Source organism: Gallus gallus, chromosome 14 (assembly GCF_016699485.2).
Source record: "Gallus gallus isolate bGalGal1 chromosome 14, bGalGal1.mat.broiler.GRCg7b, whole genome shotgun sequence".
NCBI lineage: Eukaryota > Metazoa > Chordata > Aves > Galliformes > Phasianidae > Gallus > Gallus gallus.
In genome coordinates this window covers 6,477,100-6,502,221 of record NC_052545.1, presented here as the reverse complement: position 1 = coordinate 6,502,221, position 25,122 = coordinate 6,477,100, and the positions used below count along the sequence as shown (strand labels likewise).

The window sequence follows — 25,122 nt, the reverse complement described above, 5'->3', positions numbered from 1 at the left end:
TCGGACGACCACCCGGCGCCGGCCAACAGCCGCGCGCGGGGGGCGGGGCCGTGAGGAGGGTGGCCAACGAGAGCGGAGCGAGCCGGCCGCGCGGCTGGGCGGGGGAAGGAGCGGGCGGCCGGTCCCGTCCAATTGGCGCGAGGACCGCGCTGGGCGCGGCCAATGGGAGCCGCGGGGGGGCGGGCTTCGATCCGAAGCGCGGCGAGGCGGCCATGGCGGCGACGGGCGGGCGGCGGTGCCGGCGGCTGGAGGGCGAGACGGCCCGCGCCGTGCTGGCCAACGTCGACACGCTGCTGTTCGACTGCGACGGCGTGCTGTGGCGCGGCGAGGCGGCGCTGAGCGGCGCGCCGGCGGCCCTGGGCCGTTTGGCGGCGGCGGGCAAGCGGCTGTGCTACGTGACCAACAACAGCAGCCGCACGCGGGTCGCTTACACCGAGAAGCTGCGGCGCCTCGGCTTCCCGCCCGCCGAGCCCCGCCACGTCTTCGGCTCGGCCTTCTGCGCCGCCCGCTACCTCCGCCAGGCCCTGCCGCCCGGCGCCGCCGCCTACGTGCTGGGCGGCCCCGCGCTCTCCGCCGAGCTGGAGGCCGCCGGCATCCCGCACCTCGGGCCCGGCCCCGCCGCCCTGCCCGGCCCCGCGCCCGCCGACTGGGCCCAGGCGCCGCTGGAGCCGGCGGTGCGCGCCGTGCTGGTGGGCTTCGACGAGCACTTCAGCTACGCCAAGCTGTGCCAGGCGCTGCGCTACCTCCTGCGCGGCCCCGACTGCCTCCTCGTCGGCACCAACCGCGACAACCGCCTGCCGCTGGAGGGCGGCTCCGCCATCCCCGGTACCGGGCGCGGGGGTCGGGGGTGGGCAGCGCCCGGATGGAGAGAGCCGCTCCTGTCCGCGGCTTTGCTTTGGGGCGGCGGCTCTTCGGCACATTTCTTGGTCTGATTGTTGGACTCGATGATCCGTACGGGTCCAACTCGGGGCGTTCCGTGATTTATTTTCCTACGGGCGCGGCGGTTCCTGCTTTATCTCGGTTCTGGCTGTCGTCCCCCCACCCCCCCCCCCCCCCCCAGCAGGCTTTACACGCTGCCCGGCTGGGCACCAAGTCCTGAAGCTCTCTGTGCAAAGCTGGGTTTTTGAAGTACCCTACGTGTGATTCTGTGCTGTCTCCTGCGGATGCTGAGAGTCCTCTGCAGTCCTTAATGGCCGTTTCTCCCCTCAGGGACCGGCTGCCTGGTAAAAGCCGTGGAGACAGCAGCAGAGCGCGAGGCTTTCATCGTCGGGAAGCCCAGCCGTTATATATTTGACTGCGTGGCCAGCGAGTTTGACATCGACCCTGCGCGCACCATCATGGTGGGGGATCGGCTGGACACGGACATCCTCATGGGCAACACCTGCGGCCTCACCACCCTGCTGACGCTCACCGGGGTCAGCACGCTGGAGGAAGTGAGAGGGCACCAGGAGAGTGACTGCCCTGCCCGGCAGGGCCTGGTGCCTGATTACTATGTCGATAGCATAGCCGACCTTCTTCCTGCACTCGAGGATTAATAGAGCAGAACGCTGGCAGCCCTGGAAGCCGTACCCCGCGGAGGGCCCCAATTAATCATCTCGTGGCAGTAACGTGCTCACTATGATACCACCTGAAGTTAGCAGCCCTTAGGTTTTTAACCCTTCTGTCCTCTTGGTATGATTTTGTTTACATCTCAGTCTTTTAAAATGCACTTTGAAACAAAGAGGGCATTATGGTGTCACCCAAGTCTTGTGGGTTTGGAGCTTTCTTTTTTTTTTTTTTTTAAATGATAAGCAACACATATAGCCAAACGTTTGTGATGCTCAGTGTCATGTTGTCCTCTGGACTGAGTTGAGGAAAGCAGAGCCGATAGAGCTGAGGAAGAGAACCCAGCAACTTGCAGCGTGTCCTCCTGGGCAGACTGGGGCTCAGTCTGATTTATTCAGGGAAATGACTTTTGGAGTGTCCAGTAACTTAGCAGCTGTGCTTAGAAATGCCTGCGGTGGCTGACAGAATTAGTATTTGGCCTTTGGATTGATTGATTTCTTTTTCCAGATTGGGTCTCGTTCTGCAGGATGGCCCACTCTGAGTGTAACTTAGGAACTGCAAGCGGTCTCCTTTATGTGGCCGTTACAAATTGCACTTGTAATGCAGATTTGGGTGATTCCACACGCAAAATACAAGTGGTGTCTTCTGTATACTGTAGTTGTCCGGGTGTTGGGTGTATGTGTAAAGTACATGTACATACAAGAACTACCCTAGTCCTAACTTTATGTCAGAATATATTTAAAATATAAATTTAAGTATAGTATATGATAATATATCTTCTTTCCCAGAAGGGAAGCTAAGAGGAATGTACTTTGCTGATCACAAAAGTTTTAATTCTCATTAGCTTATGCATTTGATAATGCAGAGAGTATGTAACCACATAGGACTGTCCTTCACTCCTGCTGTCCCCACAGGTAACTGGACTGATCAGACTCCAGGTTCGCTCCCGTTCTTCCCTCAGTATGGAAGCAGCTGCTTGCCTCGGTTTTAGCTGTAGGGTGTGAGTCAGGGCTCAGTCTGCATCTGTAGTAGTGCCCCCCATTGCAACTCTCCACCAAAATAAACCTGGAAGAGAGCCAGCTATATATGACAACAGCACGTGCTTCCTTTAAGTATCTGAATTTACTATCTTCCTTGTGTGGCTGGTGTGGGGGCCTGGCACAAGCTGCTTGGCTGAAGAGTGTTTGCTTGCTCAGGTGATGATTTTATTTGGATCCCTAGGTAGCTTTTGTGTGATGCGTAGCTCAGGCTATGGGATAGATTTTTATGCAGGCTAACTTGAAGGCTGCGGTTCCAAGCTTTTGTATTACAGAATCGAGTGAAAAATTATATATGCAAATAACATTATTTTATGTATAGATTCAACTGTTAGTTAAATTTAAGCACTGACCTTCCTTCATTTCCCACTGTTCGGTTGAATAGCTCTAGCTGTATCGATGCCATTTCCCTCCACTCAGACACTAGAAATGAGTAGATTTACCACCTTGTTGGTACAGCAATAACTGTGCAGCCCATATTGTCTTTCAGTGTTATGAGAGTATTAGCTGGATCTTGTAAAAGACTTCCATAATTCAGAGTTGTGTAAGGAAGCACAGATAACTTCTTCCCTGTTCTTGTCTTCAGGAAAACTTTCACGTTAACCTGGGTAACACAGAAATGGACGCTGTGGGTTTACAGTAGGTAGGATCTGACTCAACAATGCGTTCTTCAGTTCACTTCCTGCATTTGGTGCTTCTAATTTCAGAACATGTCAAGTAAGCCAGTACACGCCAGGTGAGGCGTTCAGCCTCTTGGAGCAGCACGCTGTCCCTGTTGAGCACTGTTCACTGTACAACCCGTACCTCGATTCACTCATGCTGAAATGTATTGGTGAAGGTGTCAATTGTGCTTCAGAACTCTGTATCAACTTCCCAATGGTTTTTAACCCTCTACTCGAGTTCACATTAAACTTGCAAACCTGCTTTCCCCTTGCACTGTCTTATTTTGTAGTCTCTTCTGTGTGCTCTGGTGGAAATTCTGGGAGTTAAGGAGATGTTTGCGTTGACCATCTCTGCTCCTTATGTAGAGTATTAGTGAATAAAGTCAAGCCTGCTTCTGTTGTTCTGAAAAAAGTATTGCTTCTGTTTAGGTGCCTGGAGCTGTATGGGGCTCTTAGCATTGGCTGGAATCACGTTTGCACAGCACAGAGCTGAGTGATTTCCCTTCATGTTGACAGTACAAATCCCGTCTTGTAGATACTGTTTCATTCCTGTGCCTTAGATTAGACGTGGTATAAACTTCTTACTCTGCTGCATGGACATGGAAAGTCTCGGTATGGGGAACGTGCTGTTTCTGTGTTGCAATCTCTGGTGCTCAGCTTTGCTGCAGCAGAAGCAGCTGGTAGACTGCAGTAGGTTTCCTTTGTGCTTTCTCTAACATCTCCGTTTGCAGAAGCAGAACTGGTGGTCAGACTGTTTCAGCACTGTTCCTCTTTGCATCAGAGCAGCAGCAGCAGTGATGGATGGCTGGTTGGGGCATACTGACCTAGTGTTCAATTGCACCTGAACTGTCATGGACCCCAGAAGCAGCGTGCTAGGAGTCTGTGCTGCTCTTCTCAAATAGGCTTTGACTTACAGAAGGAAACACAGAAAGAGCACGAGTGGGGGAGAGTTGGATGGCTGTTGCAGCAATGGTGAGAAGCTCAGGGATAAGTCTTGGCTGAGTCTGACCCATCCTGGGCCATGCTCTTGAGGAGAGTGTCCAAAAGCTGTGTCATCCCATTCAGTGCCACATGGAGGAATTCTGTTGGGATTTCCCTTGCCTCCATGGGTTTGGTTATTCCTGGCTGGCAGCTCTCAGAAATACCGACCTCTCACAGCAGCTTCTGAACTGCCCAGGAAAACAATGATCAGAGCTGGGAGCTCTTTTCCTGTGGGGTATTTCCCATCACAGAGATGCGTTTGCATGAGGACAGCTCATGTGATGGTGACTTTGCAGCTCAGATCTGTTCCCTGGGATCTGGACAAGGAAAGAACCGTATGTGGAACACAAGTGTGTCTGTGCAGCCAAGGCTTGCAGTGCACCAGTCTGCAGGATAAACAGTTGGCTTCAGCCCATGGAGATCTGGCAGCACAAAGTTCATGCTGAAATGTAAAAATAACTGATGACAAGGGCAGGCTGCCACTTTTCTCTATTCATTTTATCTCTTAATGAGACTCACCCAGTACTGCTACTGGGGACTGCCAGCAGGGAGGCCCTGCACAAAGCCCTCAATTATACTCCACCTGTGTGCCTCCAGCTGGCTCACAAGGTAAGCAGGAAGAGTGCTTCTCTACCACTGACAGTATCCCTCTGCAGCCCTGGCTGTCCCCCCCACCCTCCTCCTCTCCCCTGGCTGCAGCTCTAAGGTTTCACCCTCCTCTCAGGTCTGAGCTGAGAAGCACCTGGCTGGAACTCCTTTGGCCACAAGGACCACACATTCACGTTTTGCAGGTGTGTGCTTAGGTTTCCTGAGCACATTCAGGAGCTCAAGATCATGCCCAGTCTGTGCATCAGCAGGAGGCAGAGCTGCAGGAGTGAGGTCCTCATCTGAAGTGGAGGATGGAGGGTGGGAACGGCCCCAGCGACGCTATCTCTGCAGTGAGTATGCCTGGTCCCTTAGGATCACACAGGGCTCTCGTTCAGTGCTTGCTCAGTAACGGCACCTCTTCTCAGGGAGCTGTGCCTGCCTGCCCCTGTGCTCATTCACTTGTTTCCCACCTGGGGGAAATCTGCTCCCCGTTACTGCGGGGTTTGAGGCCCAGTTGCATTTGGATTGATGAGCCTCCAGCTGTGCACAGCTCTAACTTGATTACAGCTCGCTGCTGTCCTTGTGGAACTTATCTGTGAGTTACGCAGTGCTGACAATGATCAGTTGCAGACAGGGAGGCTGCAGAGCCCATATAAGTGCCTGCAGCAAATCTAACCCTGCAACTTGACTGAATTTCTCTGTTCTTCGGAGTATTGAAACTTATTTTCCTTAAAGCACAGCTGTGATTACTGAAAGCACATTCTTTCTGCTTTGTAAAAAATGATTTTGTGTGCCATTAAGTTAAATGTAATGGTTTAAATGTAAAACTTAAAGCGATTTTTATATCGAGCCACGGGAAGTGCTAGCATGACCACCAGGCTGTGTTGCTTCACGTAACAGCTTGCCTTGCATCACCCTGTCTGTGGTCACACGTCCTGCTCCAGCCTCCTGCAGGGTTTTTGGGTGCTGAGCATCCCTGGCTGCTGGGGTGCTGTTTTGCCAGCATGGCACACTGCACAGCAGGACCCAAAGCATGTATCAGGGTCTGAAGGCAGCCTATTGCACGGCTGTGCTGCGAAACTGCACTTCTGCTCTCAAGCAGCCCCGGCAGCTTCCATGGTGACTTCTTTTGTGAGCAGGAATTGTGTTTTACGGTGAAGAAAAAAAGTGGCAGACGCATTAATTTTAACTCCTGTCCTGGTTTCCTTGGCTCCCAGGGCAGGAGGCTTGCAGCACGATTCACAAACCCTCCCAGGACATTCTGGGTCATCTTGTCCATTGCATTGCTTTTTGCAGCCGTTGGCATCAGCACTGGGGTGATTCTTGGCTTCTCCCACAGCTCTGCCCAGGTAAGGATCCCACCTGGGGCAGAGATCTTCCTCCTGCCCACAGCCCACTCTTTGCCTGCTGTAGGGCTGGCAGCTCCTGCAGCCTGCAGAGCACTACGAGCAGCGAGCTGAGCAGCTGCTGCTCACCCTGCAGCATCGCTGCCAGGAACCATTGCTTAAATTAGAGGAACTTCCGCGCTTCATTTGTAAATTGAGACCCAAGCTGGCATTTTGCAAAGCACGCAGCTCCCAGCGTGTTGCCATACTTGCTAATGGACTCTGCCAGGCAGTACGGAGCAGAGAAGTGCTCAGGGTGGGGATGCACGAGGGGAGATGGTGTGTGTGGGTGCTGAGCAGCTGATGGCACCGCTGCTCTTGCTCTGTGCCAGGCTGGACCGCAGCTCGGCCGGATCACACTGCATGGAGAGCAGGACGTGCCGAGGAACCAAACAGCCACAGTTGATGTGTCCAGGAGCACTGTCACCTACTACATCACCTCACGGAGTAACCGCAGTGCCATTGTGCTGTACGACAGCCAGCATGTGAGTGTGCCGTGCCGCGTCCCGCTGCTGGGGTCTGGGTGCAAAGCAGGAAAGCACAACTTGCTGCTGTTCCATCTGCATCCCCAGCACTGTGCGGAGCTGCAGGATCACATTGGAGTTAAGCAGCCACAGTCTGGTTGGGATGCACTGAGCACAGCACAGCCACAGCAGTTAATGCTTTGTTAGAGGGGAGATAAGGCTTCTGGGCAGCCATGGGTGTGGGCACTGCTTGCTGTAGTAAGGCCCATCTGGTTCACAGGGCTATGTGTGCTACAGACCTGTGGAGCAGCGTGCCTGCTATCTGCGCACCATGGACCCTGAGGACCGTGAAACCACACAGATGATGCTGAGTGCAGCCGAGCAGAGGGTGAGCGATGGGCAGCATGGGGTGCCTGGGCAGAAGTGGGGACTTGCACAGAGCCCTGCCATGCTGACCGCCCACCCTGCCAAGGACAATGCCTTTTGGGCAGCGCTTTGGTTCCCACAGGGCCCTGAAGAAGGATGCAGACAGCTCCCTGTGTTGCTGAGAGCCCATCTGTGAGAAAGAGCGGAGCTGCGGGTTGGGGAAGGGGGCTATGTCCCACAGACGTGAATAGCAGAGCTTTCACAGAACCCAATCCCACTGTATTCTGTTACCTGCTCAAAATTCTGGGGAAAAGGAAACAAAGGGGTTTTGTTAGCAGTGTGCAGGGAAGAAAGTTGGAGTCAATCACGTATACAGACCCTCTGAGCAAACTGCTAATGGATGCATGGAGGGGGCAGCTACTGTTTCAAGCAGCCAGATGCCTGCTTTGTGCCCTTGCCAGCTGCTCCCTTTCCTCAGGCCAGGGCTGCCCCAACCCAGCCAGGACAGGGGAACATAGGAACTGCCAGCTCTGGGTTCTAAAAGGGATGGATGGGGAAGGAAGCAGCTGTCAGGCACTGAGGCTCCTTAATGAGTGCTTTCACGTAATGTGAGGCACTTTCTGGGTGAGTTGGAAGTGGGAGCAGGGCTGGGGCTGAAGGAGCAAAGTGTATTGGGGGAAATAACAGGGCTTTTTTTTCCAGGGTGACACACTGCTACTCCAGAATAACCAGACCAAGTACTATAGGGAGTTCCTGGGCATTGTGGCAGGGGAACAAGCGGACCCCAAGGGCCTGGGTGAGGCCATTCAAGCCCTCTGTGAGCAGACGTCTATCTTCTGGGTCCAGAGAGCAGACGGTAAGCTGCATCTCCCTTTGCAGAAGAGGGAAGCACATTTGGTTAAGGACCTCTAATAGGAGCAGGGCTGAGCTGCACAAAAGTTAATGCAAATCCAGGAACGTGCTGCCACGGTGGGGACAGGGACAGGTGACCTCTGCTTCAAAAATCAGGCCATTGTTCAGGCACTGCTGAACTGCTGGCTCACACCCACAACCTGCAGTGAACTGCAGTGCTGCTTGGAGGCCCCTTCCCCTTCCCTGAGCAGCACGGCTCCAGCTCTCTGCGATGCTGTTGGCTCAACACCTGTCACCTTCATTTTCCCTAGAGGCAGCCTGCAGCTCTCACCCTGGCCTTACTCCAGCTTTAATGAGAAAGGTCATTCCCTGAGGCATTCCACGAGTTTGGCTCTCTAGAGACTCATAGCTGCAGGGCTGCAAAAGCATTCCTCTCACCATGTTTCTGTCCTTGCTCGTTTGACAGGTCCAGGGAAGCAGCGGTTGATCTACCTTTGCATTGACATATGTTTTCCAAGCAATATTTGTGTGTCTATCTGCTTCTATTACCTTCCTGAGTAAGTCCCGCAGCCACAGATGCCCTCTCACTTCTCTACATACTTGAACTGTACTCCTGAAAAGCCTCTGATTTCAGCAAGGAAGGTAACATCTACAACATTGCCTAAAAGCTTCCTGCTGATCTCATGCTGCAGTTCAGGAGAATTTAGGTAACAGAACTCTGCTCAGCGCTGTTGGTACAGACACTTTATTTGCAGCTGCGCTCCAGGGCTACATCTTGTACGTAGGCAATAGATCTAGACAGAGGAACCACATGGAGTAGCTTGTGTTTTGTGGCCACATGCCCTGTTCGACACTGGGTTGTTATACTTGCTGGAGGTGGTGTTTTTTTTAAGAGAGCACATCTCCAAGAAAGTCTGTGAAATACATATTTGAATAAAGGGACTGCAAAACAAGAAAGCAGCTACCTTTCCTCTCTCTGTTCAGCCCATTCCATCATTTAGAAAGGCTGATTTTTTTTTTCCCACTTTGGGGAAAAAAAAAAAAAGAACATCACAAGGCTGTCAACAGCAGAAGCCACAGGGATGTCTCCAGCAGCTGCTCCACACCCAGCTCCCCTCGGTGGCACTGTGCCTCCCATTCCCTTTCGTCCCAGCAGCCTCCCTGGGAGGCCAAACACGTTTCAGTAATGGTCTGCCTGGAGCTGAAGCCTGGTGTTGCTCCAGGCAGCTGCAGCTGTTTCTGCCAGAGTGAGTCCTCTCCATCAGGGAAAGGGGGGAGGGGGCTCCAGAGAGGGTGCTGGCTGTTTTCAGACAAGGGAAAACAAACAGAGGTCCTTTTGTTCCAATATGACCGTTATCCCAACACGCTGTCATTGAAAGCAAGGCAGACGACTGCTTTTTGGTGCCCGCTGTATTCCCTCTTGATCTCTCCAGTCTCTACACACCACAGTCTGGCCAAGTTATCTGAAGAAGCTGGAACAGAATGAGAAAAGAGGAAAGAGAGAGATTGTGTTACATTTCAAGATTTTTTTTTTTAATTAGAAGAAATGCTGTCCTCTTGCTTCATTCAACAGTTATGAGTGTTGATGATGATAGGCAAGGGAGCTGTGCAGAGCAAGAAACCTGGCGTTTCTGTATTGGGATTTTCAGTAATTCAGAGAGAAGTTACTGTGGAAATTATAACATGTTTTGAAAGGACTATCGTGCTGCAAGTACTGCAAGCAGCATTTCTACCAGGTGAAATAAACTGCACAAGAGGATCATCTCTCCAGTTTTAACAGAGCATCTGTTGCCTCCTATTATAGCACAGGCTGAAAGCTGAAGGGATTTCAGACAGTGGAGTGGGCGTGAGGCTGGGTGCTCTAACAGAGGAGTTTTCTTTCCTTACATACATGGGTGCACTAGGGTTTGGCAACATTCCACCAGGAGAACCTGCTATGTCCTGTGTCAGCACCCAGCACTGCCCCACCAGCCTGCAGGCACGTAAGCAGGGTCTCACCTGTGACAATGTACTGTGAGTCTCCAGAGAAGGCACAGTCCCACATCCAGCCACGAGAGGTTTCCCCTGGGTTATTGCTCTTAATGCTCAGCTCTGTCATCAGAGAGAAGTTTGAAGTCCTCCAGATCTTACAGGTCTGATCTGCAGAACAGGTAGCCAAGAGCCTGCAAGGGTAAGACATGCACAGGTAATCTTATTAGTCATGCTGTATGTGTAAAGGCCTCGTTAATGTAGGCCTGGAACAATAATGAACTGAAGCCCTGTGTATTTAGTAATCAGATTTCTTTACCCCATGTCATCTGCCTTACGAGATTCAAGCTGAACTGATCTGGTGGAGGAGCACACTCACGTGGAGTCGGGGCTGAACTTGCACTGCAGGGCATAGCGGTTGTGTGCTGGGATCTTGGTCTTGGGGATCAGCTGCGTTACCTCCTCTCCGATGCCACCCGTCAGGTTCCACACGTAGCAGTTTCCCTGTGAGGAGGTGGGAGGTCTGTGGCCCTCAGCCAAAAGCAGCCTAGACTGTGCATCCCATCACAGCACAGCAAAACTCCATAGTGCATGGAAACTGGCTGCTCTGCCCCACAAGGGCAACCCAGCACTGAAAATCCCATCCCATGCCCAAGCTCACCGAGCTGTTGACAGCTGCCATGTAGCTGGCATCAGGGTCAATGTGCACAGAGTTCACGGAGACTTCAGGCTCTGGAATCAGCTGCTCATTGTGGTCTGTTTTCAGGTCCCAGATATGAATGGCCCCACTCTGGTCACCCACAATTAGCTCAGCCTGCAAGAAAACAGTGACTGTGTCCCTCTGGGAAGAACCTCCCAAACAGCAGCCTTGAAGCTGAGTTCTAGAACAAGCCCATCCAGCACCAGAGCCCTGCTCTGCTTAAAAGCATTGGGGTCCTCTTCCACTGGACTACTCCCTAGCAGAGCTGGGCCTTTGCTTGCTGCTGGGAATAGTTTCAGAGCTCCTGCTCTTGGGCAGACTGCAGCCTGCTGAGCATCCCATGCACTGACAGCAAACCAGGCATCAGTCTCACCTTGCACTCTGCAAAAAGGCTGTTTAACTTAGAAGAAATGTTTGCTAATTTTATAAACCCCACTGCAGAGAGCAGGTGTCTGATTTCCAGAACCGTTGCTTAGCTTCTGCTCCAAACAACATCAGCAGAGGCCAAATGATTTTCAGCATTTCTGAGAAGAGATCATGAGAATGTGGCTTGGCCAGTAAACAACTGAAGCACTCAAGAGCATACAGATACCTGAAGAACACAAGCATAAGTGGGTTTTTCTCTCCCCTGCTCCAGGAGGGTAAGGACAGGAGCCAGCTGAAGGGCAGCAGCTCTGGCACCAATCCCTGCTGCTCAGAGCAGCAGACAATGCTGGCAGCTCTCCATTAAAACCAGGGCTTTTTATCGACAGACTTACACCATCCATAATTTTAGCAGAATCCCTAGAGGAGATCAGGTCATCGCGTGCAGCTAATCCTGTACCTGTGACCAACGGCTTGCTTCTGGCGAAGACAATCATCCCTTGATATATTTAGCTGACTGTATATTGCAGAGGCTCTCCTGGACACCTCGGTCCTTCGTTCACTCTTAGCAGCAGCTGCAAATACAATTCTAACACTGCCGTGGCTTTACCCAGGCCATGAGAAATCCCTCTCTGAGAATCAGCAGCTCCACAGCATGAAATGCACGGACAGGATGAAGCTATCTGATTAAATACTGCCACCTCTGGGCTAACTAGCTGTCCTGTTCAGAAGCCATTGCTTCTTCAGTAACACAGCCATAGTGATTATTTTGCATACATGATCTATGTACAATATTTGTTTTAATGCAACACATTCTGAGTCCTACGGTGCTGCAGCAGCAACATTTGGCTGAAGTCTGTTCGAAATGACCAATCTCACATTTAGTCCACAACTCAGCATTTGCAATACTGAGCTTTTATAAAAATCGAAAGCAAAGAAACATTTCTATTACCCATATTTTTAAAAAGGTTTGGTTTGAGAAAAACCAACCTTATGCTGCTTTGTCTGCAGCTCCCACCCTGCAGCACCATGGATACAAAATGGACCAGATGTGTTATTAACACTGCGGTGATATGCATTGATTTTCACCGCCATGCCCACTAATGCATCCCCATCATCCCCATTAGCTTCATTTCCTTAGCCTGAACGACCTCTCTGGCAGCTTTTGAAGTGACTGGTGGGTCTCCAGCAAACCCTGAAGACACCACAGACCTAACTGGGGCGGTTGGCCTCTGCTTTTTTCTGCTGGCAGTGCTATCCCACCCCGTGCTACCTGCTGCTCTCTCATCACACCTGGTTTTATCCATGGGATGGTCTCAAAGGGGTAGGATGAGAGGCACTGTGCTGCCTCTGTCCAACAGCCAGCAGGTAATTAGCACAAACAAGCTCAGCAAAGTCCGATGGCTGCAGCATGCGTGCTGATGCCTGCTGCAGGTGCAGAACAAGCAAGACACAAGCAAGGGACATCTGCTGGCTGCCAGCCCTACTTGGGGATGTTTGCTCCCTAACAAGAAGCAGCAATGGCAGGGGCAGGGACACACTGTGCCTGCACCAAGCCCGGTCATGCAGCAGCTGCTCTGCAAGGGAACAGATGGACGCGCAGCTGGAGCTGCTGCTGCTGATCCTGCAAAGCCACCAAGAGCTGAGGGGTCCACACAACCAAGACCATCAGCCTTCCCATGAGCTCAGCAATGTTCCAGACGGCCAAGCATTTGAGCAAGCATCGACTTTTCCAAGGACAGTGGCAAAAAGTGTACCTGATTGGGGTGCAGGCAGACGCAGTTAATGGGAGCATTCACTTGGAAGATCCGCTGGCACTGCAGGTTACGAGACCTGCAACAAAAAGACACCGAATGAGCCCACGTGAAGCTGCGGAGGAATGCTCTCCCTCCAACAGGCCCTGCGCTCACCTGAGGTCCCATATCCGTGCCATGCAGTCCTCCCCACCCGTGTACATCCAGCGCCCGTCCTCGTGGAAGCCCACGGAGGTGATGTTCTTGCTCACACCATCGTAGTTGATGACGGGGTTGGGGTTGTTGGAGTTGAGGTCATACATGCGGATGTGTTGGTACCCTGCGGCGGCGAACGGGGCTCAGAGGTGCCGGGGGTACCCGGCAGCCCCCAGCACCCCGGCGCTCACCTGCGGCCGCAATCATGCTGCGGTCGGGCGTGATCTCCAGGGCGTTCACCTGCTGCCGGCGGTGCTAAGGGCAGTAACGGGACCCCCACACCGGGACTCCCTCGTCACACGAGGACCCCCTCTCCCATCACACCGCGATCCCCCACAGGGACCCCTGTCACACCGGGATCCCACTGCAGCACCACGACCACCCAAACCGGGCCCTTCCCTCAAGCCGGGACCCCTCCCCGTCACACCGGGACCGTCAGTCACGGCGGAACCCCCCGCCGCACGCAGGCCGCCCCCTCACGCCGGGCCCGGGGTAGGATACGGAGTCCTGGTGCTGCACGGTGCGGGTGCAGATGCCGCTGTGCGCTTGCCAGAAGCGCACCGTGTGGTCGTACCCCGCGGTGGCCAGGATGACGGGGTCGCTGCCCACCGTGCCCTGTGCCGCGTTCATGGCGGCGGCGCCGCGGGGACCCGCTCAGGGCGGGCCCGGCCCGGTGGCGGCCGGCACGGACGGCGCGGGAGGCTCTGCGCATGCGCCGGGCAGACGGCGGCCGTTCTGCGCAAGCGCGCGGCGCTTCTCCCCAGCGCGCAGGCGCGGAGGTCGGTGACGTAAGAAGGAGCATGCGCAGAGAGCAGAGCTGTGAGCGGTATGCGCAGAGCGCGTGGGGGGGGTGAGGCGGGACTGCGGAGTTTGCTCAGCCGCGAGTGAGTTACGACCCCAACGCCGCCGCCAGGGGGCGCTGTGCTGGAAACGGCCTCGCCGCACCAAGCAGAGCGGTGGGCGGGTGGCGGCTGTATGGGGATGCGGGGCACCGGGCACGGGGTGGGAGCACGCGGGGCACACGCGGGGCACACGTCTCGGGGCCGGTGGGGCTCCGAGCCAGCGCGGAGTCGGGCCCCGCCGTGCCGGTGCCGGTGCCGCGGTGCCGTCGGGCCCTTTAAGAGCGGCGGCGGCCGTGGGGCAGCGCTCGTGCCCGCGGCCGTGCCCGCGCCCGGGGGGTGCCCGCCCGGTACCGCACCTACCGGTAAGGGGCGCGCTCCGGGGGCTGAGGCTGTCCGGTGGGTACCGGGGATGCCGTGTGGATACCGCACCGGGAGGCGCAGCCGTTCCCCGGGGCGGGCGGTGCGTCCCTCTGCCGGCACCGCGGGGTTCGGGGGGAGCGGGTCCGGGCGCGGCGGTACCGGGGCCGAGGCGTGGGGATGCTCCGGGAGCGGGGGTGTGGGCTGGGCTCGGCGCGGCCGCCCCCGCACGCACCGGCGCGCTGCGGCAGCGTGGGCTCCGCATGGCAACGGCGGCGGGACGGCCGGGCACGGCGCTGCGCGGCTCCGGGAGGTAAGCGGGGAGCGGGGCCGGGCGCTGCGGGTCAGCGGTACGCGGTAGGCGGCACACGGCCCGAGGAGCACGCAGCCATGGGCGGGAGCCGCGGCTGCCCTCGGTGCTGCAGCCCGGCACCGGCAGGGTCTGATCCGGGCAACCTGCGCTCTATTCGAGTTAGATAACGCATATTAAAAACGCCCGGATTGGCGAGCTGTCGGCGTCTGTCCAAATATTTATCCCCGCTCTGCTCAGGCGCTGTGTTGCCATGGCAGTGCAATTAGTACTTTGTCTATTAACGGCCTTCCTGCGGCCAGGGGGTGCTGAGCTCCCCGTACCGCGGGGTCTCAGAGCCCCGTGCCCTCCCGCACCCGCACTGCTCCTCCCACGAGGGCTGACACATCGCTGCCGGGAGCATCCATCGCCAGGCGGGATGGAAAATGGTGCAGGGATGGGATGGCACAGAGCGAGAGCCGCCGTTGTCCCCTGCAGCACACCGGGAGCATCGCAAAGCGCATCCGCGCCGCACGCGAGGCACATCACACGAGCACAGGGCACAACCTGCAGCGATGGGCATGGATGCTCAGCACACACCCGCACGTTGCTGCCCTGCCCTGCCCTGCCCTGCCCTGTGCCAGGGCCTCATGCTCTGGGCACAGCGTGCCCCGTGCTGCCCTATGGGACACGCTGGGTCCGGGTGCAGTGCTGCTCTGCGCTGCGCTGTGCAGGAGGAGGTGTCGGCAGGGATTAGGGTTGCATCTAGAAAAGGGCTAATTCAGAGCCCGCGGCACTGGGCGGCTCGCAGCAGCTCTCCCCTGGTGCCACCGCTCTGGCAACACAAACAAAACCTCACAGTCAGCTGAGCGGCTCTGCAACAGCAGTGACCAAGATCTTTTTAGGGTTTTTTTTTTTTTCAGTTTCCAAATCCAGTCAGCGCTGAATTTAACCCTAGAAGGGGCTGCTCGCAGCTGCCCCGCTGCTGGGGGGTCTGGTGGTTATGTGCCTACACTGCAGGAATGGGTGCACGGGATGTGCTATGCTTCCCCTGCAGTGCATCCCCAAGGAGGTGCATTGGAGCTGCAGGTGTATGTGGGTCCCAGGGTGGTTCCTGCAGTGCCAGCTATGTGGGAACTGCTGTGGCTCTCTGTGTCAGAGCTGGCAGCATCCTCCAGAGTGAGGAGGTGGCACTGTGTGGTCCAAGCACTGTGCCATGGGGTCCAAGCACGGCACCATCCCTCGCTGTGAACACAGAGGGGGCCTGGGATGGGGAACCTGCTGTTTCCTGCATTGCAAAGGCTGCCTTTGCTTTGGGCTCATTTTCATAGGGTTTAATGGATCACCATCTCTGGAGTTATTCCAGGTGGTCTGGGGAGAGGGCGTGGAAAGACATCAAATCCATTTTTATGAATTTAATGTTGACAGCTCTGTGGGAGGAACTCTTCCCCATACCTCCTGTGTCCTACGTGTCCCACGAGAGATCGAACATCGGTTTAATCCGACGTATCTCTGCCACTCCGCAGTGCGTCCTGCAGACCCTGGACAGCACAGCACTGTTGTGCTGTCAGCCCTCTGCCTTCCGTGGGGAAAGCACTGCTCCTCCCGCCGGGCTCAGACCTGAGGGTGTTGTGCTCCTGCCTCGCTCAGAGGCTGAGCACAGATCCTGGAGGTGCCATGCCTGCCCCGTGATGCCACCTGGCACAGCTGTCCCGTGACTCAGCCTTGATCCCACCACTCTCAGAGGTGACACGGGAGCACACGGTAACAAGACCTGCCTCACAGCTGCCTCCTTGTTTGCATTGGTGGAGCACGAGGAGGCTGCGCTCACAGGCAGAGACAAAGGCACTGGGGCACGCAAGGTAGGAGGGACATGGGATGGCTCCAAGCGTGGCCCTGATGAGGACTGGGGTGGCTGGAGGGGTGTCCTCGTGTCCCTTTTCTCTATGTGCCCTGTGCTTGGGGTCTCTCTGTAGCTGCCCAGCCTGCGTGCTGTGGCATGGGCAAACCTCTCGTGTGTGCCCACAGCGATGGCCTTCCAGCGGAGCCACAAGCTGAACCTGCTGCGTATTGTTGTGTTGCTCCTCGTGGCCTTGGCCGGCATCAAGTTCCTCTTCCGTGACAGGTGAGGTGGGAGCAGGAGTGGGATGCAGAATGGTGTCCCGGTCCTGTGGGGGCTTGGTGCTGGGGGTGTACTTCTATGCCTCCCCAGCTCCTCTCTGCCCCATGCAGCTTAACCCTTCAGCTGCACAAGCACATCAGCAAGGACAGCACGTTCTGGGGAGATGCAGGGGACTCTGGCCCCCAAAGCCAGGCTGTGGAGGTCCACCCTGCAAAGATCACGGCCCCGAGGCAGGGACCTAAGCAGCAGTTCCCCAAGGACCTCAGTGCCACTGAGATGAGGCTCGTTCACCTGGACCTGAAGGGAGCTGCTCCCAGGGTCTCCTACCTGGAGCAGGTGAGGGTGCCTGGGGACCAGGCAGTCCTGGGGTCAGACTGACCAGCTGTGCCTGCTTGCTGAGCTCACCTTGCCATCCCACAGCTGTTCCCATTCCTGTCCCGGCTGGGAGCCAACGGGATCCTGATTGAGTACGAGGATATGTTCCCCTTCAAGGGGGAGCTGGAGGTCCTCAAGTCCCCCTACGCTTACAGGTGAATGGGGTTGGTGCTGCACTGGTGGGGGGATGGCAGCACCACTGGTGCCAGCACTGGGTGTGACTTGCCTGGGCTGTGCCCAAGATAATCATGCTGGAGCTGCATTCAGGCCAAGTTCCTGCTGCACGGTGTCAATATTTGGGTCCTTAGTTCAGGCACGGGAAACCCAGGAGGTGTGGGGTGGAGCAGGGCAGCTGGGGCAGGGCAGGGTGCTGCGGGAGGAGGAGGGAATGTTCCCATACACTCTTGCCCCCACTGAGGCTGTCCCTGCCCTCCCCAGTGAGGAGGACATTGAGTGGATCCAGCAGCTGGCAGAGCTCCACAAGCTGGAGGTGGTTCCCTTGGTGCAGACCTTTGGTCACGTGGAGGTAGGAGCCAGGAGTGCTTGGGGGGGGGGGGTGAGGGGTTGGATGGGGACCCCGAGTGGTGGGGATACCCCCAGGTTTGGGGCGGCCACAGCACAAAGTGGGATGGGGCTGTGTCCCGAGTCTCCAGCACCGGTCTTGGGGATGGAACCCTGGTTCTGGTCCCTCCTCAACCCCGTGGTGGTTTTCCTCCCCACACAGTTCATCCTCAAACACACCAAATACCAGCACCTGCGGGAGGTGGAGCGCTTCCCCAACAGCTTCAACCCCCATGTCCCGGACACCCTGGCATTGCTCAAGGTCATGCTATCGCAGGTGATGGAGAAACACAGGCGCTCTTCGTGGATCCACATTGGTGCAGATGAGGTGGGCAGGGGGTTCTATGGGACCCAGACATTGCCTGGTGCCAGGCGTGCTGAGCATCCCCAGCCCCAAATGCAGGTCTTCCACCTTGGGGAGGGGAAGGACTCCAGGAATTGGATGAGCCGCAACAAGGGTGACACGGGGACCATATACCTGAACCACATCAAGGAGGTGCTGGACTTCATCTCCACGCAGTACCGGGGACTGCGGGTGCTCATGTGGGACGACATGCTGAGGAAGATCAGTGTGGGAGCCCTGCAGGGTGAGGGGTTGGGGATGGGGACATGGCACTGCCTGGGCACTGTGGTGGGAGCACGAGAAGCTCCAGGTGCTCAGTGTTCACATCACTGTTCCTGCCCTACAGAGTCTGGGATAGCTAAGCATGTCTCACCTGTTGTGTGGTTCTATGCACCTGACTTTGACGCAGAGCAGATTGGTAAGGTGCCATGCCAGGACCCCAGGGCTGCTCAACAAGAGGGGACAGTCCTGGGGCTGGTGGTGCTGCCACTGTGATCTGTCCCTGTCCGAGCTGTGCCTACCACCCTGCTCCCCGGTGCCGCAGGGCAGTTCATCACCAAGTACATGGAGAGTGGCTTCGAGGCCGTGTGGTTTGCCAGCGCCTTCAAGGGCACCACGGGCCCAACACAGACATGGCCCCCACTCAGCTCCCACCTGAAGAACCAGCTCAGCTGGCTGCGGGTGCGTGAGGCCATGCCGCGCTTCGCCCCGCTGCGCTTCCAGGGCATTGTCCTCACTGGATGGCAGAGGTGAGGGCCACAATACATGCATGCCATCCCCTACGTGACCCCATGTGAGGCCCTGGCACTGCCTTCCCATCCTGCAGGTACGACCACTACTCAGTGCTGTGCGAGCTGCTGCCCGTCGGCATTCCCTCCCTGGCCATATGCCTCCAGACCCTGGTGAACGGTGAGCTCCTTCTTCCCCCTCTTTCCGCACTGCAGCATCCTTGGGGGCTTCACCCCTCTGTTTTTTCATGGCCCTCCCCAGGGGGATTCACGGAAGAGACGCGGAGGAAGGTGCTGGAGGTGTTGGGCTTCCAGAGCATGCAGCTGGAGCAGAGCACATGGTGTGTGGCAAGAAGGGTACATGGAGGGATCGGATGCTGGGTTCAACACCCAGCCTGGGCTCTCCCTTCTTCATGCTTTCCCTGCAGTGAGGGAAGGGGAGCGTTCCCTGGGGCAGAAATCTATCACATGGTGGAGCAGCTGAACAGACACCTGAAGGAGAGCATCACCAAAATGCTGGAGGAAGAAAGGTAATGCAGGGGAAGGCTCTGGCTATGAGCATCCCTGCAGCAGAGCGGGCCCCTGGGGTCTGAGGTGGTCCTGTGCCCCCTGCATTCCTGTCCCCTTGTGCCTCCCCAGTGCCATCAAGGGCTGGTTCAGCCCCTACCACCGCAAGCACCAGTTTGGCAACCCTCGCAACATGGAGAGCTTCGGCAGCAAGGTGCTCAAGTATGTGTGGGGGCTTGGAGCACCCCCAGCCCTGCATGGGGCTGGGAGGGGGTCCCAGTTTGTCTCTGGGGTCCGTTCCCACTTTGCTCTCCCCACCCTAGGCTCCATGAGGACTGGGAGGGCTTTGTCCGGGACCTGCGTGCCCGCCTGGAGAGTATCTACTTCCCTGACACAGTGGAGGAGTGGATGGAGGAGAATGTCAACCCTCACCTGGATCCTCTGCGGGACCTGGTCCGGGACTACCGTGCCATCATCCGCCTCAACGCCCAGCCCAAGGCACCTTAGGGGCTGAGTCTCCCCAGGGACTGGGCAGCAGGGGCCATGGGTATTTGCTGGCCTGCACCCTTCTTCTGTTCAAGGCATGGTTGTGGTTTGTTTTGTACTGCACAGAGAGCCCTTGCGTGCCCCACTTCCCAATAAAGTATTTTCGTAGATGCTGCTGAGTGATGGGGGGCCGCAAGCGTGCCCCCTCCCTGCAGGCATAGAAGAAATGGGGCTGGGAGGGTGGAACGGATCATACCTGCACCATCTTGGGGGGACCTCTGCTCCTAGGGGACGTCTCAGCTGCTTGGGGCTGGGGCTGGAGCTGGTGAATTTGGATGCAGCATCTTCCTCTACAGGCAGGGAGGGTGCAGAGGGCAGAGAAGGGGCGGCCACTGCCCCGCAGTGCTGCTGGGCTCCTGGGGGTGGCCATCCCCTCCCTGCAGTGCGTCACCCAGCACAGTGAGAGTGATACCGGGGGCAGAGGCAGCAAGGTGAGGGCTGCTCTGGGCTTTTCCATGCCTCAGAGTGCCTCGGTATGAAGGTAGCCTGGCAGCATCCCCCAGTGCCTGCTCCCCATCTCCGTGGCTGCTTTCAGCAGCAGCAACCACCACTGACTCCCTGATGGCTGGGAGGGAAGAGAGCAGCACTCACTTCCTGCGCTGAGCTCTTCCCAAAGCCTTTCATCTCTCCCTTCCTCCCTCTCAGTCAGTGCCTGGAGCCTCCCGTGCTGGCAGTGCTCACTGCGAGGTGCCACCCTCCTGCAACACTGCTGCATCTATGGGCTGTGTGTGTGTGTGGGTGGAGGGGATGTCCCATGTGCCACCAAACCCACAGCTCCCTGAGTGCAGGGCGCTGATTGCAGCTCTGTGTGCACAGGGCAGGGGTGGGGATGGTTCACTGCATGGATTTCTGTTCTGCAAGGAGCAAACAGGCTTGGCAAGAGCCTGGAGGGAGCTGCAGGGATACGAAGTTGTCTGAGGCTGCTGCTGCTGCTGCTGCAGTGTGGCTCAGAGGGGCGGGAGGGGTGCACAGCTCTGCTGCCCGGATTCTAGCACTGCCTTCAGGACACCAGGACCCCTGCAGCAGCTCAGGTCCCCACACAGCCGTGCAGTGCCAGCCTGTGGGATTAGAGGGCAGATTAGGCAGTGTTTTGTGCTGGAAACCCAAATGTCCTGGATTGGAAAGTGGGGGTGGGGAAAAGAGATGCACCCTGGTGGGGGGTCACCCAGAGCTGGGGGGCTGCAGGGGGAGCCAGGGGCTGTGGAGGGTATCCTTAGGCTGTAGCCTGAGGGACATGGGCAGGCCTGGGGTGGGCAGGGGCATGGCAGTGGCAGGGGAGATGTGTTTATATTCGGGTATTGCTTTGCTCTCCACATCCTTCCCTCTGCTCCATGCAGTTCTCCATGTCCTGCAGGTGCCTATCCCCATACATTGCTCTCTGGGATGCCATGCAGCTGCTCACCCTGTGCAGCCACCCACTGTCCTACTGTGACTTGTCAGTGGGGTGCCAGCCTTTTGGGGTCTGCACATCGGTTACTCCTTCTGTCAGTGTGCTTCCAGGGAATGTTTATAAATAAGGTGATAGGTGCTTTATATATATAAACATAAATATTTATGTCTGTATAAATAAGTTCATATATAGGTTATTTTGCCAGAGCAGGGTCCTTAGAGAGGCTTTTGGGCAGTAACTCACCTGGGAGAGCAGAAATTTGAGTGTGATTTTGTGCTGGTGGAGCTGTGTTCAGCTCTGACCGGACAACACTGGCGCACTGATAGGGCCGTCTATCATCACCCCATTTCTGAGCCTGTTTGCAGCATCCTCGTATAGCCAGGCATCTCCCATCACCTCCCATGTCCCGATCATTTAGGCCACAAAGAAATGCACGGGGACGTATGTCACCAGCCACTGTGTCCACGGCAGTGGAAAATTAGGCAGCGATCAGGGCTTTATTTAACGAAACGGGAAAGCTGCTCAGCCCGGTTCCGCTATCAGCCACTCGGGGCCGGCGGCGGTGACTGCAGCGGTCGGACAGAGCCGGGACGGCCCCTGGGCGGGTGGGCGGCTGCCGCCGGGCAGAGCCTCGGGTTCACCCCGCTCCGGCCGCGCTATGCCCCCCCCGCCCCGGGGGCACTGATTGCTGCCACCTCCCCCGGACTCGGCACCTTCCCCCGCTCCGGGGAGGGGATCCCCGCGCCCCGCCCGCAGGCACCGGAGCGGCCCCCCCGCGCCTTCCTCCTCCCCCTCCTCCTCCTCCTCTTCCCCCTCCTCCTCCTCCTCCTTTTCCTCCCCCCGTGCAGCCCAGACCCCTCCCCGCGCGCTCGGGGCGGCCCCGCTCCTCCGTGCGGCCCCTCCCGGGGCTCCCCCGTCTCCTCTCGCATTGCCCCCGGGGTCGCCCCGGTGCGGCTCCCGGTGGCCCCCGCCCCACCGCGCCCCGCCCCGCCCCGGGCGCCCGCCGCCGCCGCCCCCGCCTCCGGAGCGGACTGGAAGGGGGGGCCCGCGCCGCGTCGCGCCGTGCGGAGCCGAGCCGAGCCGCCCCTCGCCGCGCCGCGGAGGATGCTCGGGCCGTGAGCCCGCAGCCGGGAGCTCCGGCGCCGCGGAGCCATGGGCAAGGACCAGGAGCTGGTGCAGGCGGTGAAGGCGGAGGACATCGCGGCCGTGCAGAAGCTGCTGCAGAGGCCCAAACCCGGCAAAGCCAGTGAGTGCCGCGACGCGGGGCCGGGCCGGGCCGGGCCGGGCGGGGGCGGCGGCACCGCGGGCATCCCCCCTCCTCCCCGGGCATTGGCACCCACCCTCTGCTCTGGGGACCCGGCCGAGTCGCGTCGTGCCCATCCCCGGCACCGCGGGCGGGGGCCAGGAGTATTCCCCGCGGCGTCCCGGGGGCTCGGCCCGGCCCGGAGGTGGGGGGATGTGGGGGGCTGCCGGCGGCGGAGCATCCCCAGGCGCTGCGCAGGGCTGTGTGCGCTCCGGTCCCGGTGCGGTCCCGGTACGGCCCCGCAGCGGCTCCGGTACGCCTGGGGCAAGCGGGCATCGGCCGGGCTGCCCTTGTCCTGTGCTCGGGAGCAGCTCGCGGTGATCGGGAAGGGTGAGGGGCTGCGGCCCCAGGGCAGGGCTGGAGGCATCTGTGCATCCGTGTGCGTACAGTGTGTGTCTGCATAGACCATGCATGTGTTTGCATGGACAGCGTGTGTGTGCATACACCAGGTCTGCCAGTGCTTGCACACATCTGTGTGTGCCTACGTGTGTGCAGCTGTGCTCGTGTACGTGCGTGTTCGGGTGTGCATGCGTGCCCGTGTTTGGGTGCGTGTCTGTGTTTGTGTGCCGGTGTGTGCCCTGGCATATGTGTGTTGGGATGCATCTGTGTTGGTGTTTCTCTGTGTGGGGGTGTTTGGATGTATCTCCACGGGTATCTCCCTGCGTGCAGCTCTGCTCTGGGGCTTTGCACACCTCGGTGCTTGCACACCAGTGCGTGTGTCCTCATTGCTGCGGGGGTGTAGCCGTGTCTCGCTGTGTATGTGTGTGCAGCTCCCAGAGTCTCTGCTCGGTGTGCGCGGCTCTGTTGAGGCGTTTCACCCGGGACTGAATTATTCATGGCGCTGATGCAGCCGCAGGTTTCAGGCCTGGTGTGCGGGGCCAGGGGCTGTCCCTGAGCACGGGACCGCAGCACACAGCCCCACTGCCACTGCGCCCTGTGTCCTTCCCCCCCACTGTGCCCTAAATGTGGACGCCCCGTGATCCCAGTGCCATGCAGGGCTGTGTGCTTCCCCCTTTCTCACAGTGGGGTTTCTACTTGAGCAGGGCATTGTGGTGCTTTCTATGTCTTGGTGCTGAGCAGGGCTGGCCTTCACGTCCCCTCGGTGCCATGCAGGGCAGTGGTTGTGACCCCGTGTCCATAGCTGTACAGGGTTGGCATGGGGTCCCCTATCCCCAGATGCCACATAGGACCGTTGCAATGTCTCCCATGTCCCCGGTGTTGCCCAGGTGCTGTCAATGCTGAGGGCCTGTGCAGGGAGAGAACGAGCTCCAGCTGTGAGCCTCATTCATCTCAACCCACTTCAGGTGCTGCTGATTCCATGGCCTCACAGTGGTGCGTGGTGATGGGACTTTGTGTGGCCAACGGCACTTTCCCCACACTCCCCTCTCAAACCCCATGGCCTGGGTGCCCAGCTGGCGTTGCTGTGGCAACAGGCAGTGGTGCCGGAGTGCCACCACCTCCTCCTGCATCGCATTCATCTCTCCACAGCCCTGCTGCATCTGCTACTGCAGAGCCCATGGGCTGGGGTGACTGTGGGGACTGGCGGTGCTCTGTGTGCTGGGCTCACAGGAAGGGGATGAGGGACGTTCCATGAGGTCAAACCCCTCCTGTCCCATGCCCAGCTGAGCTGCATACCTCCAGCTGTGCCAGAGCCCCTGGTGCTGTGACTCCTGCTCCTCATAGAACCCAACCTGTAGTGCCATGCTCCTGGTGTGGGGGCACACGAGCAGCACTGCAGCAGGGCTGCAGGAGCCTGGGGGGCTGCAGAGAACCACCGGGGTGTCCCGTATCGCCTATCCCCTTCCATGTGCAGCTCCCATGCTCACCTCGGGCACTCCCCACGCTCTTCGGCACCAGGAAGATTTGTAACTCTAGCTCTGTTATCTGGATAATATCCTATTCATGTGGGGGTTTAATAAATGAGATTTTAAAAATCCCTGCGTGAATTAACACGGGTTGCCATGGCAACGTGGGGCCCAATTTAGCAGAGTGGAGTAAGAGTTTGTGGGGCCCGTGCCGGCCGCAGCGCGCACCGCGCTCGCTTCCCGGGCATCCATAATTGATGAGGTTGTCTGAAAGTTACGCAAATCAGATGCAGAGATTTGGCAGCAAACTGTTTCCCTCCCTGTCCCCTCCTCCCCGGTGCTACCTCGAAGAATTGTCGTGACTTGGCGTTTTCGCCTCTGTCCGCAGCTTGGGCACTGTGGGGTGGGATGGGGGCCTGAGGCGTCCCCAGCTGGGTCTGTCCTGCTGCTGCATCTCTGTCGTGGGACGCCGGGCACCAGGAGATGGGCTGTGTTGTGCTGGTGCAGGGGATCCTCAGCAGTGGCATTTTGGACAGGTGGGTTCTGTCTCTCCATCACTGCTGCCACAGTTGGCTCACCCGCTTTGGAAATGGCTTCTGTAGGGCCCCTGCCTTGAGTTGCGAGATGGACTCCTCTGCCCCAGCTTCTCCCATCTGCTGGACTGGGGGCTCTGTGAATCACTTCTACATGCAGCAGGTTGTGTGGCACAGATATCCTGGCTCATGTCTCCATGTGCTCTGGGTCCCTCTCTACAGGGCACATGGAGCCAGGCTCAGGAGATGGACAAGGGGCTCAGTACCCCGCACATCTCTCTGCCACGGGGCCCAGCCCAGCCTGACCCCACTGCCCTGGCGCATGGGCAGCTCTCAGGGTGCCTCTGCCCTGGACAGCAGCGTGACTGTGCTGCCAACCGCACTCTGCACCATGCCCTGTGTGGCACTGGTGGGACCGTGAGTGAAGCAGCTGGTGTAGGAGATGGGCGGCTCTGTGCAGGTTGGTGCATGGGGCAGCAAGCAGCATGGGCAGATGCTGAGACCAGGAGGCAACTGCGGCTCAGCAAGCACCCTGAGGCTGCCCCACGTTGGGCACTGCCT

General features: G+C 57.8%; 5 protein-coding genes across 17 annotated transcripts in view; 4 read left to right on the top strand and 1 right to left on the bottom strand.

The window, feature by feature from the left end:
- Positions 1-181: 181 nt before the first annotated feature.
- On the top strand, positions 182-3,506 carry PGP (phosphoglycolate phosphatase). The gene is made up of 2 exons (NM_001030638.2): positions 182-825; positions 1,210-3,506. The coding sequence occupies exons 1-2, from the start codon at positions 213-215 to the stop codon at positions 1,533-1,535; spliced, it is 939 nt and encodes a 312-aa protein (NP_001025809.2). The 5' UTR covers positions 182-212; the 3' UTR covers positions 1,536-3,506.
- Positions 1,783-8,837, top strand: BRICD5 (BRICHOS domain containing 5). 3 transcript variants are annotated; one of them, XM_025155247.3, is made up of 7 exons: positions 1,783-4,834; positions 4,950-5,163; positions 6,031-6,162; positions 6,531-6,683; positions 6,943-7,050; positions 7,731-7,884; positions 8,347-8,837. In XM_025155247.3, the coding sequence occupies exons 2-7, from the start codon at positions 5,125-5,127 to the stop codon at positions 8,439-8,441; spliced, it is 681 nt and encodes a 226-aa protein (XP_025011015.2). In that variant the 5' UTR covers positions 1,783-4,834; positions 4,950-5,124; the 3' UTR covers positions 8,442-8,837. The 3 variants fall into 3 exon arrangements, with proteins under 3 accessions (XP_025011015.2, XP_046756918.1, XP_015149954.2); XM_046900962.1 differs by lacking the exon at positions 6,031-6,162; XM_015294468.4 differs by lacking the exon at positions 6,031-6,162 and having other exon boundaries at positions 1,783-5,163.
- On the bottom strand, positions 8,610-13,577 carry MLST8 (MTOR associated protein, LST8 homolog). 2 transcript variants are annotated; one of them, XM_004945247.5, is made up of 8 exons: positions 13,362-13,577; positions 13,052-13,103; positions 12,822-12,984; positions 12,669-12,744; positions 10,510-10,662; positions 10,228-10,352; positions 9,879-10,042; positions 8,610-9,352 (listed from the first exon to the last, which is right to left on the bottom strand). In XM_004945247.5, the coding sequence occupies exons 1-8, from the start codon at positions 13,488-13,490 to the stop codon at positions 9,234-9,236; spliced, it is 981 nt and encodes a 326-aa protein (XP_004945304.1). In that variant the 5' UTR covers positions 13,491-13,577; the 3' UTR covers positions 8,610-9,233. The 2 variants fall into 2 exon arrangements, with proteins under 2 accessions (XP_004945304.1, XP_040503824.1); XM_040647890.2 differs by having other exon boundaries at positions 13,052-13,100.
- A 65-nt stretch (positions 13,578-13,642) lies between these two features.
- HEXDCL (hexosaminidase (glycosyl hydrolase family 20, catalytic domain) containing-like) lies at positions 13,643-19,640 on the top strand. 9 transcript variants are annotated; one of them, XM_040647887.2, is made up of 15 exons: positions 14,034-14,064; positions 15,875-16,210; positions 16,377-16,473; positions 16,581-16,806; positions 16,891-17,000; positions 17,284-17,371; positions 17,570-17,734; positions 17,810-17,993; positions 18,096-18,167; positions 18,294-18,498; positions 18,576-18,658; positions 18,740-18,818; positions 18,906-19,007; positions 19,117-19,206; positions 19,308-19,640. In XM_040647887.2, the coding sequence occupies exons 3-15, from the start codon at positions 16,379-16,381 to the stop codon at positions 19,489-19,491; spliced, it is 1,683 nt and encodes a 560-aa protein (XP_040503821.1). In that variant the 5' UTR covers positions 14,034-14,064; positions 15,875-16,210; positions 16,377-16,378; the 3' UTR covers positions 19,492-19,640. The 9 variants fall into 9 exon arrangements, with proteins under 9 accessions (XP_015149950.1, XP_046756913.1, XP_015149951.2 ...); XM_040647888.2 differs by having other exon boundaries at positions 14,034-14,098; XM_015294459.4 differs by having other exon boundaries at positions 14,034-14,372.
- Positions 19,641-21,965: 2,325 nt separating this feature from the next.
- The window catches only part of CASKIN1 (CASK interacting protein 1), a 30,596-nt gene continuing 27,439 nt past the window's right edge, over positions 21,966-25,122 (top strand). For both annotated transcript variants that reach the window (XM_015294458.4, XM_015294456.4), the window contains exon 1: positions 21,966-22,166. In XM_015294458.4, the coding sequence (XP_015149944.2) occupies positions 22,073-22,166 (94 nt within the window). In that variant the 5' untranslated portion in view covers positions 21,966-22,072. The remainder of the gene's footprint in view (positions 22,167-25,122) is intronic.